General features: G+C 38.1%; 2 protein-coding genes across 2 annotated transcripts; both read right to left on the bottom strand.

Moving 5' to 3' along the window:
- Positions 1 to 637: 637 nt before the first annotated feature.
- On the bottom strand, positions 638 to 6,317 carry LOC119085954 (trifunctional purine biosynthetic protein adenosine-3). Its single transcript, XM_037196511.1, has 10 exons — positions 5,637 to 6,317; positions 5,397 to 5,577; positions 4,654 to 5,339; positions 3,755 to 3,902; positions 3,396 to 3,684; positions 3,089 to 3,337; positions 2,715 to 3,032; positions 1,886 to 2,656; positions 1,742 to 1,834; positions 638 to 1,685 (listed from the first exon to the last, which is right to left on the bottom strand). Exons 1-10 carry the CDS (start codon positions 6,056 to 6,058, stop codon positions 763 to 765), a joined length of 4,080 nt encoding a protein of 1,359 aa, XP_037052406.1. The 5' UTR covers positions 6,059 to 6,317; the 3' UTR covers positions 638 to 762.
- A 7,277-nt stretch (positions 6,318 to 13,594) lies between these two features.
- Positions 13,595 to 14,925, bottom strand: LOC119085960 (protein valois). The gene is made up of 2 exons (XM_037196516.1): positions 14,437 to 14,925; positions 13,595 to 14,370 (listed from the first exon to the last, which is right to left on the bottom strand). Exons 1-2 carry the CDS (start codon positions 14,782 to 14,784, stop codon positions 13,636 to 13,638), a joined length of 1,083 nt encoding a protein of 360 aa, XP_037052411.1. The 5' UTR covers positions 14,785 to 14,925; the 3' UTR covers positions 13,595 to 13,635.
- Positions 14,926 to 15,346: the final 421 nt, after the last annotated feature.

Here is a 15,346-nt window from a genome sequence, read left to right on the forward strand (position 1 = left end):
TACATTCGTCACTTGGGACTCTTAAGTTAGGAGCGAAAGTTTCATTTTGGCATCAATTTGTGCTTTTTACGATGTAAAACGGTTGAAATACACCCCTAGTTACGGCTCAAACGTAAAAGTGGTAGAACAAAATGAAATAATTTGTTTCACACCGTGACCTTGAAGGACGCAAAGTGAAGTGGGACACTGGTCTATATAGGACGTCTGCGCAATGCTTTTGTTCATTTGCTCTGACAAGGATTGCATCAGTTTGTGGCTCTGTATTTCTGGTGTGCATTAGAGCATCCTATAACTTACCTTCAGAGGCAATGGGTTTGGTGGGCTTACGAAACTAGTTGGTTACAATTTTGGGTAAGATCTGGGACAACGATTGTGCCATGATTTTCTGGTGTCATTTACATCTCGACAACATCCATAATGGGACACTGCTATTGAATGTTGAAAAAGATCCTATGAAGTTAGGTCAGGTATTTTTGTTTGACGAAACCGGACCTAAGTCTGAATTTCTGGATCCTGTGAGTCAGGTTTAAAAGTTTCATACAAATTTGTAAAAAAAAATCAGGTCAACCTGTCAGGTCAGGTTGACCTAACTTGTTCCGAACCTCAGACACGAAAAACATTGCTAAGGTGATCCTCCTCAAAATAGAAAACCATTTTATTTATACAAAAAATATTTCATCCTTCGAACTAACAAACACTTTAAAGTGGGGAACGTTTGTAAGAAATAATGTTCAGTGACGCTCAAAGCGCACAAAATTTAAACTAAAAAGTTACTTCTCCGTTGACCAACATTCGCAACGCATATGGATACGCAAAATGTTCAGCACGATGAATTTTCTCCGACAACGACTCTACCGTTTCGCCATCTGTAATAGCTACACTTCGTTGGAAAATAACAGCGCCTGTATCGACACCCTCATCAACAAAATGAACGGTGCAACCTGAACGTTGTTCGCCCGCTTCTAAGGCTTGTCGCTGTACATGCAAACCTGGATATTTCGGTAACAACGACGGATGAATGTTTATCAAACGTCCCTTCCATTTCCTGACAAATTCACTGGACAATATGCGCATAAATCCTGCCAAGCACACAACATCTACTTGATGCGATTCCAATAATGCGGTCACAGCTGCATCGAATTCCTCTCGCGTTTTGAACTGTCGGTGTGATAAGCACGTATTCTCAATGCCGGCCAGACGTGCTCTTTCCAATCCCATCACATTTTCTTTGTTCGACAGAACAAAAACGATTTCAGCTCTTATGCCCATTGTCGAATTTCGAGTAGCATCGATTAAGGCTTGCAAATTGCTGCCATTGCCAGATATGAGTACAGATACTCGCTTGACCGGTTCGGACAATAACCGCTGGACGCGTACTATATTCTGTGCAAACACTGCTGCATTGATACGAACTTGTGGCTCATCATTCGATCGTTTAATTATTGTGCCAATAACATCGCCACGATGTTCGAGTAAAGATTCTACAACGAAATCGGCATCTGCTGGAGAAACGACCAAGACCAGACCGATGCCACAATTATACGTCCGTTGCATTTCTTCGTGGGATATGTTACCCTTCGATGCTAACCACGCGAATATTGGTGGAATGTTGACACGGGTAAAATCTAATTCCACAGTTAGATTAGACGGAAGGACACGAGGGATATTCTCAAGCAGTCCGCCACCTTTAAAACAATTTGAATTTTATTTTGGGGAAACATTAAAGAAATGGAAAACGAACCAGTAATGTGAGCTACCGCCTTGATTTTACGCTCTTTCAACAGTAATTTCATTGCTTTTGTGTAGATCTTCGTTGGAACGAGAAATTCTTCGCCTGTAATTCAATTCTTAGCATTTTTACAATTAGGATTGCATCATTCCTTACCATATGTCTTTCCGCATGCACTAAAACTAGCTGGATCCGCAAATGAATGTCCTGTCACCTGCATGACTTTATGCACCAAACTAAAACCGTTACTGTGCACTCCGTCCGATGGCAATCCAATGACAACATCACCGACTTTCAGTTCCGGTGTTCTCGGCAGAATCGCAGAACTATCGACAATACCCAGAGCGAAGCCAGCCATATCGAATTCCGACGCTTCATACAAATGAGGAACTTCGATTGTGTGTCCGCCGATCAGAGAGCTTTCGCCAAGCTTAACACCGTCAATGACACCAGTCAGAATATCGTTGGAAGTTTTTTGATCGACTTTGTTACAGGCGTAGTAATCGAGGAACGTTAACGGTTCGGCTCCATTGCACAAAATGTCGTTCACACACATAGCCACCAGGTCTATTCCCATTGTATCGAGTTTGTTAATCATTTTACCGATTTCGATTTTACTTCCGATCCCGTCGGTTCCGATGATCAGTATCGGATCAACATAATTGGCATGGTCCTGCGTTGCCTTCAGTCGGAACATTCGCTTTCCAAATGAACCCTTGGAAACGATTACGTTCGGATTAAATGTGCTGACGGCTAGGCTATTAACAGATTTGATGAAAAGCTTTTTTGGATCGTCTTCGTCGATGCATTCGTCCAATGTTCCGATCTCGGTTCCAAATCCCAATTGTTTTGACAATGACGCTAGGGTGGACACGAAATTCTGTATCGAGACTACCGGTTTTCTACTATCATATCGAGTCACACGTCCTGGTGAAGAGGTACGGATTCAGTTAGATTAAACAGACATCGTTTGAGAGGGTGTTACCTATTTCAACGGCTCCATCGAATTTATTATTTTCCCAAACCGATTGGGAAACGACCAGCACCATTCCAATACCCAAGTTGAAATTATTTAGAATGGTTTTTGCTGACATTTTTCCTTTACCCGCAAGCCACCCATACACGGATGGCATTTTCCATTTCGATGCATCGATAACTGCTGCCAGGTCGCCACTTAGAATTTTACCAACACCTCGTATCAGTCCGCCAGTGGAAATGTTCGCAATCCCTTTCAGATATCGCTTATAAATCCAAGGAAGCAAGGTGGAGACATAAATTTCCGATGGTTGCATGAATTCATCAACTGCGTGTTAGAGGTTCATTCATTGGTTATTCCAACTTTGTCGTGTATCAAATTACCGTAAGTCAATTTAGATTTGCTGAACGGAGCAACATTGTCGTATAGCTCATTTAATCGCGACATCACTTCATGGATTAGATCGTAACCACTGCAGTGGAAACCATTTGACGGAAGTCCCAATAAAATGTCCCCATCTTGAATATGATTCGACGGTAATTCCATTGTATAATCGACCACTCCGACACAGTATCCAGCCAAATCATAGCTACCTACTTCGAATAAGGCCGGCATTTCAGCAGTTTCTCCACCTGAAATAGTCTTGTTTCTTTCTCGTTCAACAACATCTACGATATGATAAAACCATACCCAATAAAGCACAATTCGCCTTAACACAACCATTAGCAATGCCATTTATAATTTTAGCCACCATTGGAACGATCAACTTTCCACAAGCAAAATAATCTAAGAAAGCAATTGGCTGCGCTCCATAACTCACAACTTCATTCACACATTGAGCGACCAGGTCGTTGCCGATAGTTTCATATTTTTCATACTTTATAGCCAATTTCAGTATGGCACCGATTCCACTGGTACTCTCGACCAATACAGGATCGACGTAAGGCACTTCTTCACCAGATTGATTAAGATACGTCAACTAGAAAAGATGGAAAGCGTTTTTCCGTTCAAAACGTTTCGTAAATTTGGGAATATGTTCAGTGCATTACTTCGTTTATCTTGAATAGCCCTCCGAATCCACCCAGTCCACCGATGACTCCTCGACGTTTCGTTTTCTTAGCCATTGGTTTGATCATCTGAACCAAATTGTCACCAGCCACGATGTCAACTCCACTGTCCTTGTAGGAAAGTTGAATGCTGAAAAAGTGAATTGATGGAAAACGAACATGGTGGAAGGTACTGTGTCATATATGCATTTTCACAACGCAGGCGAGAAATAGTCATTTTCTCACCTCCGCTGGAATTTCGGAAGTATTTGTTGAGGAAAGCGTTGTGTTTACATCGGGAAAAAGTTGGAAATTGCATTTCCTCGGATGACAAAAAAAATGACTTTCTTGTTGAGGCGAGGGATTATCAACAGATATTTAATTGTGTGTCATAGGTGGTCAAGTCGAATGTTAAGACAAGTTTTTGGAAGTTGATACCGTTGGTTAAAACTTGTCGCTCTTCTATCAGTAACGTAATGCCAGCTGACCGGTCAATATAAATAAGTTTCCATGGAAACTGAAGCTACAAAACATCCGACGTAAAAACATTATTTTTCTGCTGTTGATCGCAGTGATGTTTACAGATTTTTTATTATCAAAAACAAGAAGAAAAAAAAATTCATCAAATGACATGTACACTTGACCTTAACTCAATTATCTTTCGACATGACAAACAACCTACATAAAATCGAATTCATAAAAGTGAAAAAAGAACAGTCGTTGTAGGTTGTTACTTCTCATTTATTTCTCATTTTAAATCAAATCAAAAATTTAAAGAAAAAGGAATGGAAAAGAGCAGAACAGCTGCGTGACATTTTGAACCATACAAATAGGAAATACAATTTTTTTTCTGTTCCGTTCTAATGAAAAATATGAAATCATAAACAAACTGTTCAACTTACTACTGAAATGCCTTATGAGCGATATCCGATCGAAATTGAGCACCAGAAAAATTCATTTTTTCACAATATTTGGTCGCAGTGGCAGCAGCCGACCGAAGGTCAGACGATAATGCAACATTGATAAGAACTCGACCGCCGTTTGTAGAATAGATGCCATTATTGTAGGCCGTTCCACTGTGAAAGATTAAATGGTCCGGCGAATTTACGTCCACCAAATTGTGAATTTCACTTCCTTTCGTTGATGTTTCTGGATAGCCTTTGCTAGCCATAACGACACCAACTGCCGATACATTTTTTTTCCACTCGATGTTGACTTGGGACAATCGCTGTTCACAGCACGCTAGCATCACTTCAAACAAGTCACTCTCCATTAAGGGCAGTAACACTTGAGTCTCCGGATCACCGAAACGACAATTAAATTCTAACGTTTTCGGTCCATTCGGTGTCAGCATAATTCCGGCATATAAAACGCCACAGTAGTGAATGTTAGATGATCGAAATCCAGCGACAGCTTTCTCAAGAATTTCTTTAATTGCAAATTGGAGACCCGTCGAATCGATTAATGGACATGGGCAATATGCACCCATGCCACCAGTATTTGGCCCCATATCACCATTGGCCAATCTCTTGTGATCTTGAGCGGGTAGCATGACTTTAACAGTTTCGCCATCGACGAAGGCGAGAAGCTATAGTAGAAGAAATGAATGACACTCATGAGAAATCGATTTTGAATGGTCAATTACCGAAACTTCTTCGCCAGAAAGTTTTTCCTCGATTACGATGGTATTACCAGCACCACCAAACTTGTTGTTACCAAGAATGTCGTCGACAGCTTGACATGCTTCTTCTTTGTTCGCAGCAACCACAACTCCTTTTCCAGCTGCCAATCCACTTGCCTTGACCACGAGAGCTTCATAGGGCGCGCTAAACAAATGCAAATTTGTTTCAGCTAATTCACTACAAAGACATTAATTGGAACCTACGTCTTTATGAACTCTTTAGCAGCATTGACGTCCGTAAATGATTTATATTTCGCTGTTGGTATAGCCCAAGCCCTCATAAAATCCTTTGACCAGCTCTTATCCCATTCGATTCTTGCTGCAGCTTTTCTTGGACCGAAACATAGAACCTCGTGCTCCTTCAAAACATCGGCTATTCCGGCCGCTAGTGGATCTTCAGGTCCAACGATCACTAACTTGATTTGGTTGTCTTTGCACCACCGACCAATTGAATCAAAGTCTTTCAAATCGATGTCATCCGCAATTTTCACTTTACCAACTTTTCCGATTGCATGGCTGCCCGGATGCACATAAATATCAGCCACATGGCCACTTTGCGATAACTTCCAAACAATAGCATGTTCACGACCTCCACCACCCAGCACTAACACTTTATTTGTCGTCATTGCTCGATCGAACAAAATATGTTTTCAAAATGTTTCCGTTCTTTTTTTTTGTTCTTGTTATTGACAAAACAGACGCAATGGTCTCGTTTATAATTTTGTTATCAATCAGAAATCGTAAACAAGAACTTAATAATTTTCTCACAGAACAAAATTTATGTTTTTTTTTGTTTGATCGGTGTTTCTAATATAATCGTATCACACACTTCTTACAGCCACAACGTTCATCAGTATACTGAAGTGTTAAAAATTTGATTGACTCAATTTAAAATTTAATGTTATCTCGTCCAGCTTTAATTCAATTCAACACTGAAAACGTATAAACGACCCGAGATTGTGGAGAGAGTAAATCCAATCGAATTACCAGTGCTACAGTGTGTATTTTGATCGGTTTCAGTCAGCAATAATTTAACTGAACAAACACGTGCGTATCGGCAATGTCAATTACGATATATACACATTCAACAAGTGTCAATGCCGCGGTTGAATATAATAATAGCGTGTATTAATACCGCCGCGACTAATACCATTAAAGTCGCTTGAAACGAATGGTATCTACACAAGAAGTGGATTGGATTTGTTGTTAATCTCTTGGATAGAACTTGGTGTTTTCTACCCTTATTCTGAGTGAGAGTGTACTTTTACTAGGTGCTACAGCTATACTTGCTATTGGTGGCCAATAGAAGGAAACAGTCTCGGAAATAGTACGCCAACGAAAGTAGGTGAGTCTGCTCGCGTACTTTCTAATTCCTACTAGGTACTAGGACGTAACATTTTTTTTTATAAATTTTTATCTATTTATTCCGAAAGGCCTAACACCAGAATAATTTCGAAGAGTACGTCCGGGATCTGGGCATTTTACAAGAAACTTGTTTAAAATTTGATCTCTAAGAACTTTTTGAAAACTTCATAGCGAAACTGAAAAACAAATTCAGAGGGTTTTTTAGCGTTACATTTTGGCCGAGGGGTAACCGACTCGGGAAATTGACTACACACCCTCAAAGGAATTGCCGGAGTATCCGGTAAATAATTGGAATTGATGGAATTGACCGGAATTGATCGGAATTGATAGGAATTGACTGGAAATATGTGGAATTGTAAGGAATTGAAAGTAAATGAGAGTAAATGCTGATAAGTGTGATTATCGGAAAGAAGGACCAACGAATGCAAAACCACATTATTTCCTTTTTGTTTTAATTTTAAAAGCTCCCGCACAATAAATAACAGTGTACAGTGTTGATCAGTTCCATTTTAAAACAAGTCCAACGTTCTTTTATGTTCAAAATATGCACACTGAAGGATTCTTCTTCAGAGGATTCTTGTGAGTCAGATGCGGAAGAGTTTGAGCCGCAACAAACAAGTGAATATTCGTCAGGGGGAGGTTAGGCTGGGGAATTGCCGATGCGAAATGCTCCAGTTTCAAACCAAATTTACAAAAAAATGCATCACCGACAATATCATCTATTCCATCAACTTTTCAAAAGCCTAAAATCTTACGATGTCGATCACTTGAGCGAAACAAAAAATTGAGTGCTTTGGCTTTTGCTGACGTGTGCTGAACAAATCCATTTCCTGTCGAGGTACGAACAACGTTTTGTGCATCGGACAACTGAAATAGACAAAACACAGCAATTTACTTGAAAACATACACACTTCACATTCACCATATCAAATTTAATAAATGTATAGTCATGGAAAAGATCATGTAATTCCTTTTTTTCTTGCCTAGGACATAAATTACAGAATTTTTCTCGTAACTTAGGCCCTCAGCATGAAAAGTTGTATATGCATCTGTTGTGGACGGTTTATTTTAGGCACTTTCGCTTGTCGCCCTCACTTCGTTCGCGCTACAATCCGCGAAATTGCCTAAAATATACCGTCCACAACATATACGTAAATAACTATTCCTGCACGATATATAGTTCGGGAAAAACTGACATTTCTTAGTGAAAAATCATGGCAAAATATGTCGTATTTCAGTTGTCGGATGCACAAAAGTTTTTCGTCATTTCCTAGCTTGGTACGAAAAATACTATTTATCTAAAATAAACAATGATGTGCGATGTGAAATCATTTTAAACAAAACTGCAGTCAATTAGACGGTTTAATCTAAATTGAAATTGAAAAATCTCTTCTAAAAGTATGAGTAAAAATTAAAGATTCTAACAAAATGAGTCACAAATGTAGGACAACATAGTTGTTCCAAATTTTATCTTGATATAATCTGACGATTCTTTTTCCAAAATGCTTAAGGGTTTAACTTTGACTTTAAATTTATATCTATTTGAAAGTATCGAGCAATTATTTCGAAAATTCGTGGAATTGAAGGAATTGATTGAAATTATAGGAATTGAAGTGCGAATCCGGCAAGTAGTGGTGTTAATCCGTTAATTAAAGAAATAAAAGGAATTAAGAGCAATTAAAAGGAATTGACAGGAAGTACCTTTAGAAATTGAAAGGGTATTGAAAGGAAATTGAAAGGGAATTGAAAGGGAATTGAAAGACATTGAAAGGAATTGAACGGAATTGAACGGAATTGAACGGAATTGAAAGGAAATAGAGCGAATCCGGCAATTAGACGAGTTGGTCCGGTAATTGAGGTAATTAAGCGGAATTGAAAGGAATTAGAAATTGATTTGCCACCATTTTGGCCAGTCGGTTACCCCTCGATTTTGGCAATTATTGGATCACACGAAGACACTCCTAGTGGTTGTTTTAACGTTGCAACGAGAAAGTGCAATGGACGCTGTCTTCAACATCACAAAATGTACAGCTAGCTGAAGAGAGAAGAGAAGTAGTGAAATAACGGTCGGGCGAAAAAAGACGCTGGAATAAAAATAATAATTAGAAAACGCCAATTTTGGCAGCCTAAATTGTATTTAACTGAATCAAAACATCAAATCTGCTTCAGCGTTTATTAAAACAAATTCAGACCTCCGAAACTTTCTCGTTCATTGAAAATCTGAAAGACGATCCACCTTTACAACCTCATTTAGGGAGAAACGTCGAGAAAATAACACAAAATTGCAGAAATTTTATTGTTGATAGACGGAAAACTTCATATTATAGCCGCTTCGTAAGTTGGTCATAAGTATATTAGTCTTTTTAAAAAATCTTTGGCTATTATACGTGACACTATATTCATAAACCGTTTATAGCAAGGGGGTAATCACTAGTAAATCAGTAAATCAAGTAAATCACGGTAAATCACAAAAAATTTTGAAAATTTTTTGAAAAAATTTTAATTGTCACTGGATTACATTTCGAAGTATCGTGGCCGTAAACATATAGGATAAATTTCATGAACTAATACAAATTGAAGTAAATAGATTCAAATTTAGTAGAAACTTCATTTTTGATTTACTTGATTTACTGTGATTTACTGTGATTTACCGTGATTTACCGTGATTTACTGAGCTAGTAAATCAGTGATTACCCCTCGGTTTATAGTTAAACCGCCATATTGACTTGACTCAACGCTTTATGAATATTGAGTGCACTATTAAAATAAGACTTTCTGACTATTTCTTTTTTTTTTTTGAAAACCAATATTTGGGGAATTGGTATAGTTCGCCGAAGGTGATTTCACTTATTTATTTTTTACTCTAGAAGTCTTTGAGTTTGTTTTAGTAATAAACTTAAATTTTGCGTCACTCACAAAGTAGCAGATGACTCGGCTTCCTTCCTTTGCTCGTTTTTAGAACATATACAGCAATTTCCTCAACATATGTGACGCAATTGGTTTTTTGTTGAGCTTGAAACAAGTTATTGTCAGACTGGTACGAAGGACTTTCAGCTCGAAATTTTTCGGGGAGACTCTTAAAATGCCGACTTTTTTTTCTTCTTAAACTTAGTCGTTTTTTCTATTTTAGCTCATCCTCGTGAGATTTTTGCACTGCTGTAATCTACCAGTACAAATATTTCGCAATAGACATTTATTTAGTCACTCAGTCTATGGTCTAAGCTTTATGATATACCTATGGTATACACCCATATACCGAAGTGGACGTTTGTTTGGGTGGATTGTCAAAAACAAACACCGAAAACTACGAAGTATACGAAAACATCTAAAAAATATAATTTTTTCTCAAGAAATCTTTATTTGTGCGTGGTCTTTATAGGACGATTAGAGCTAGGATGAGCTAGTAATGTTAACTCTGCTCCCACACCAACCAATAGTTTCTATCAGCTTGACAGAGAATTTCAGGTATCGCGGAAATTGGCAATTTCAAATTGCATTTAATTCAGAATTGCTTTGTGATGACTCGCCACAACGAAATTGTAATTTTTTAAAGAATTTTGGATTTTAATTTTCTCTTCCAATTTTGTGTGAAGTCGAAAATGTGCACTGATAGAAAAGTTAACGCGCTGGACGTGTACTGTACGTAGTGGACGTGTAAATTGGCTGGCAGACAGCTATTTTTGGATCGAACTTCGGGAACGTTTAGTACACGTGCACTGCGTCAGTAAACGTCCAGTACGTTTGCTCTGGTATCCGAAATAAAATGAAATTTTGATGTAGTTACATTATTTCGTCAAATTTCGTTCTTTTTAATTTTAATTTTTTTATTTTTCGTGTTTTTATTCATTTATATCGTAACTTTTTCTTAGATAAAAATTTTCTCCATGTTTGGTGCTGGGTTTGAACTGGGGACCTCTTGATCTCAAAGCGGCGCTTCAACCAATGTTGCAATTAAGACATACTACATTGATAGTTGTATTGTGAAGCGTTGGTAGAAGTAGGTAAACGTGGAGCACGTTTGCACACAAAGTACTTTACTTATACATGCTATACGTTAAAAACATGACACACATATGAAACTTTGAAAATATTTTTTTTTATTCTAATTAGAACTATGGTATATGACAATGACCTAATATCGAGAATCGTAATCGTAATTCCTTCTTCTTCTTTTTGCGTAATATTTCGATATTTCAACAGTATGAGATTGGAACTCAGGGAATAAAACGTTTTGAAATTTAAATGACTGAATTTAATATTTCTGTTTTTAAGTGAATCCTAAAATCCTGATACAGATACATTCATCTCATGTACGTAAAGGACTTGACATAGTCGCTATTAATATAAAATGCACAGTGTACGAATGTTAACGCACAACAAGTACGATCTTTTGACATCATACTTACCATGCGTATACAAACATCCTAAACGTGTGCTTTTCTCAAACGTGTTGGGCGTATGAGGTAATTTTGCGATGAAGTTACACATACCAAAATTTTACACATGTCCTACGTCGACTACACGCGTGAGATGTATGGCACACATATCGTACGTAAACTTACATACGACAGGTTTGCCATACATACCCGACGCATACTATGCATAACAGAAGTATATCATACATATCCGAAGTACACCGCCAAAATCTTTTTTATCAGTGTGTGGAAACCTTGCAATAGGGTGGATCGATTTAAAAAGTTTGATTGAAAAGTTCCATGACCGACAAGCCATCTGATCATTTTCTAGAAGATTTTTTTTAGAGCATTATTAACATGTAAGGGATTTTTTGAACCTTTATAGTGTGGAAGCCTTGTCCAATGGGTACAATAAGACTAGTCGCAAATTGTCAGGAACGGTAAAAGTTTATTTTGCTATTACGTCGAATTAAAAAAAAAACATAGCTAACGCCGACCCGTACGAAACACCTATTCGTATCAAAAGCCTTTAATGTGAAACTCTTCATTTCTCTTACTTCATTTTCTTCTCTGCTGAAAAACTATTCTCCCTTTAAAATCACTTACATTATCCACTCTTTGCCTTGTTATCATATACAACTAAATTGCCGGAGGCAATATAGACAGCCCCGTACGAAGACAAATTTCATAAATTCCTATTTAAACAGCTATATACCGCTATATTTAACTATATTTCACTATAAATAAACATTTCACAGATAAATATATGCTATTATATAGCTCTATATGCCTGTATATAGCTCAATATAGCTGTATATAGGTATATATAGATGTCCGTATATGGAATCCCTGAAACCCCACACACATAACAAATTATTTCCATGTTAACAGAAACTCTCTAAGTATCATTTTTCCCAAGATATTTCTATTTTACTAAAATCCAATATGGCCGCCGGCAGCCATTTTGTTAGGAGACCGGAAATAGTACCGACGCTTTACATTCGTTAATACCTTTCAAACAAAAAAAAAATCATGAAATTCGGTCAAAATTTACTCGAGATATTGTCAAAATACACCACGTTCACTGTACTTCCGAGTAGCCAGATAAGAGCTCACTCCAAGAGACCTAGCTCACGCTCCGGAGAACATAATTTCATAAAAAAAATTTTCCCTGATTGGTACGGTCAATACCTATCTAATAAAGCTAAAACAGACGAAATATGTTCAAATGTGGCCGACCTACAAGCAAAAACTGCTTGCCGCCCTGTGCCTGTTCCACACCAAGGGGTCTAACTCACGAGTCGGTCATCCGATTTCCATAAACTTTTTTTTTGTCGATCGGTATTGTAAATACCTTTTATTTGACGTATCACTTACAAGTTTAACGATTAAATGTCCGGAGATATCTTCGAAAAACCGTAAAGCACTTATTGGGCCACAGCTCGGGAGGGGTCGATCCAAAATCACTCATCTTCGAACTTAGCCTGTCTTTTGACATTACCAAACGGGAAAAAAAAGAATTTTCAAAATCGGATGCGTTTTACTCAAGTTATCGTGCAGACAGACGGACAGACGGACAGACGGACATTTTTTTTTCGCGGATTTGGCATCTCTAGACAACCACAATAGGTTTCCCCTTACTCAGGGAGTCCAATTCGACGTGTTACAAACGTATGCGTAAACCCATAAGACCCCAGTACTTCGTACGGGTCTAAACATATTTGTAAACGTTCGGCCCTCCAAAGTAGAAATTTTGTTCGCAGCGAAAATTTGGTCAACATTGAATGGGAAATCTCGGACAGATGTTGACCAAAGTCAAATTAAGCGTTATTTCACTTACAATTTCACGGGGAATCCGCAACAAAAGAGTTTTTAAAAATTGGATCAAGAAATTTGCATTTTATTGTCAGTGCAACGCAAATCTCTATGAACTTTGAAAAGTTGTCTTTCGCACTAGGTGAATGTTTTTGTTTCTGAAATAGGTTGTCCTGAATGAGGTTGAAAAAAGAGCTTTTCACAACCTTAAGCCGGTCAAAGCAAATTTTCAACTTGTTTGTCAGTCCAGGCCCTTCATTAATTTAATGTTTAAATTTCATCTTTCATGTGGCACCTGTGCATTCATTTGGACAAATTTTTCTCTACGATGTATAAGCTGCCTAAGTTATAGAGTTGGCCTAAGAACAAGCGAGTTGTCGACCTAGCCTTTTAGTGTTGATGAAATGCAATGGAGAACTTAATCTAACAGCTATTTCGAAGCTTATTTTGAAATTAAGGCTTCATTTAACTTACTGATACCAGCAATCGCTGCAGTTTCGAGTGGACTAATGAGCAGATCAGTATGACAATGGGATTTAGATTGAACTACACAGCCGGAATTATTTCAACAAAAATGTATTCGTTTTGTAACATCTCTTCAAAAAATCTTACACACTCTCGTTGGTCAATCGATGTTTTTGCAGTCCAGTCTCCCAAGCAATTGTATAAAATGTATCCACATCACTCCAGTGTATGTCACGTACATTGCTCTTAGCGTCAGAATTGCTATAAATTTCCTTGTTGCCATTGGCTGTGTCGATTACTTTGATAACATTCGTCTGCCCCAAAACTGCCAATAGTTTTCCTTCAAAACTGAGTTTATGAATGGGGCTGCAGAATGACAACATATCAACATGCTTCGAAGGATTTCGAACGTCGAAAACGTAGACCGATCCACTACCGTCACCAACGAACAAATTTTCGTTGCTCTCCTGACTGTCACTCCAGTACAGTGCGGTATATGGAATGTCGTGAATGGGTGAAAGTGTTGTGATTGGCTTTCTATTGCGGTGATCCCACACTGCCCATTTTTTATCTCTCGAGCATGAGGCGAACACTGTCGGCATAGAATGACTCGATGACAAACCAGTTATATGTGAAGTGTGAGCACTTCGATAGGTATGGCTTGCGGATAAATCTCCTCCACCCAGATCCCACACTTTAATGCAGCAGTTAGTGCATCCACTGAACGCGGTCGTTCCACTTTTATGACATAATGCCAGTACATCTACTCGGCCGATGTGTTCGGATCGACGGACAATGCTGTATGGGCAGTAGCCGTTTCGAATTTCCGATTTTGTGGACCATAAATGAACGCCACCAGTAGAATCAGAAACCAGAGCCTGTTGTGGTGTAAAATGTTAAAACTCAGAATTGGAACAAAATTCAAATTGACAAACGATACTTACGATGTTGGGCTCAACGAACTTGAAGTTTGTTATCAGATGGTCATAACGTTTTCTGAACACAGCTTTCTCTTCGCTGCCGACATCGTCAAAGTTTTCGTAGCCCCAGAAACTTCCAGCCCAGAATCGAGCCACATAATCATTTGTCACTAACACTATTTGGCCCAATGTGTCAACCTCTAGAATTTCCCAAAAATTCTGTAGCTTCGGTTCGGTATTTTCAATTTTCTTCACTCTGTATTCCAGTGAATTTAAATTGGGAAAGTCAGCATTGTTGGTTAACTGTTCCGGATTCGGTGGAGTATAAAAACTCGGTTTCTTATACATATCCGACAATTTAACAAAATTCATGTTGTCTCACCGTTTCGCGGAAAAACTCTTCAAAAGCAAAAACTCTCGGAAATGGAATTATTCCTATTGAGGTTATGTTAAATCTTTTTGATTACATTTGAATATAATGGCAGATGAGACATTTGGAAAACAAATGCATCAAACGCAGTTTTAAATGACGTTTCGAACCTGTCGAACGATTATCTCTGAATACGTTCTATTCTGACACAACAATATTGACGTTTGTCTCAATATTATACTCCGGAATTCTAATTTTTGAAAACTTTGAAAACTTTTATCGTTTTCTTGTTGTCTGCAAGGATTACTGCAGTGGAACGTTCAAAAGCCACGTAATTTTTCCCCTTTTTTCCATGGTCGTCATCTACGTGTTTTCATAGCTGAATTTGCGATTCAACATACAACTAATCGCTTTTCTCTAGTGGCTAGACCCATGCTTTCATAGCTGAATATAGATCTACATAAAACTAACTGAATGCCCCATACCATACCATATCATATTCATCACCTTACCTTGTCTTTATGTCAATAGAGAGTTTGCGAAAATGACATTTATAATTATAAG

The sequence above is a fragment of the Bradysia coprophila genome, chromosome IV (genome assembly GCF_014529535.1).
Source record: "Bradysia coprophila strain Holo2 chromosome IV, BU_Bcop_v1, whole genome shotgun sequence".
Taxonomy (NCBI): Eukaryota; Metazoa; Arthropoda; class Insecta; order Diptera; family Sciaridae; genus Bradysia; species Bradysia coprophila.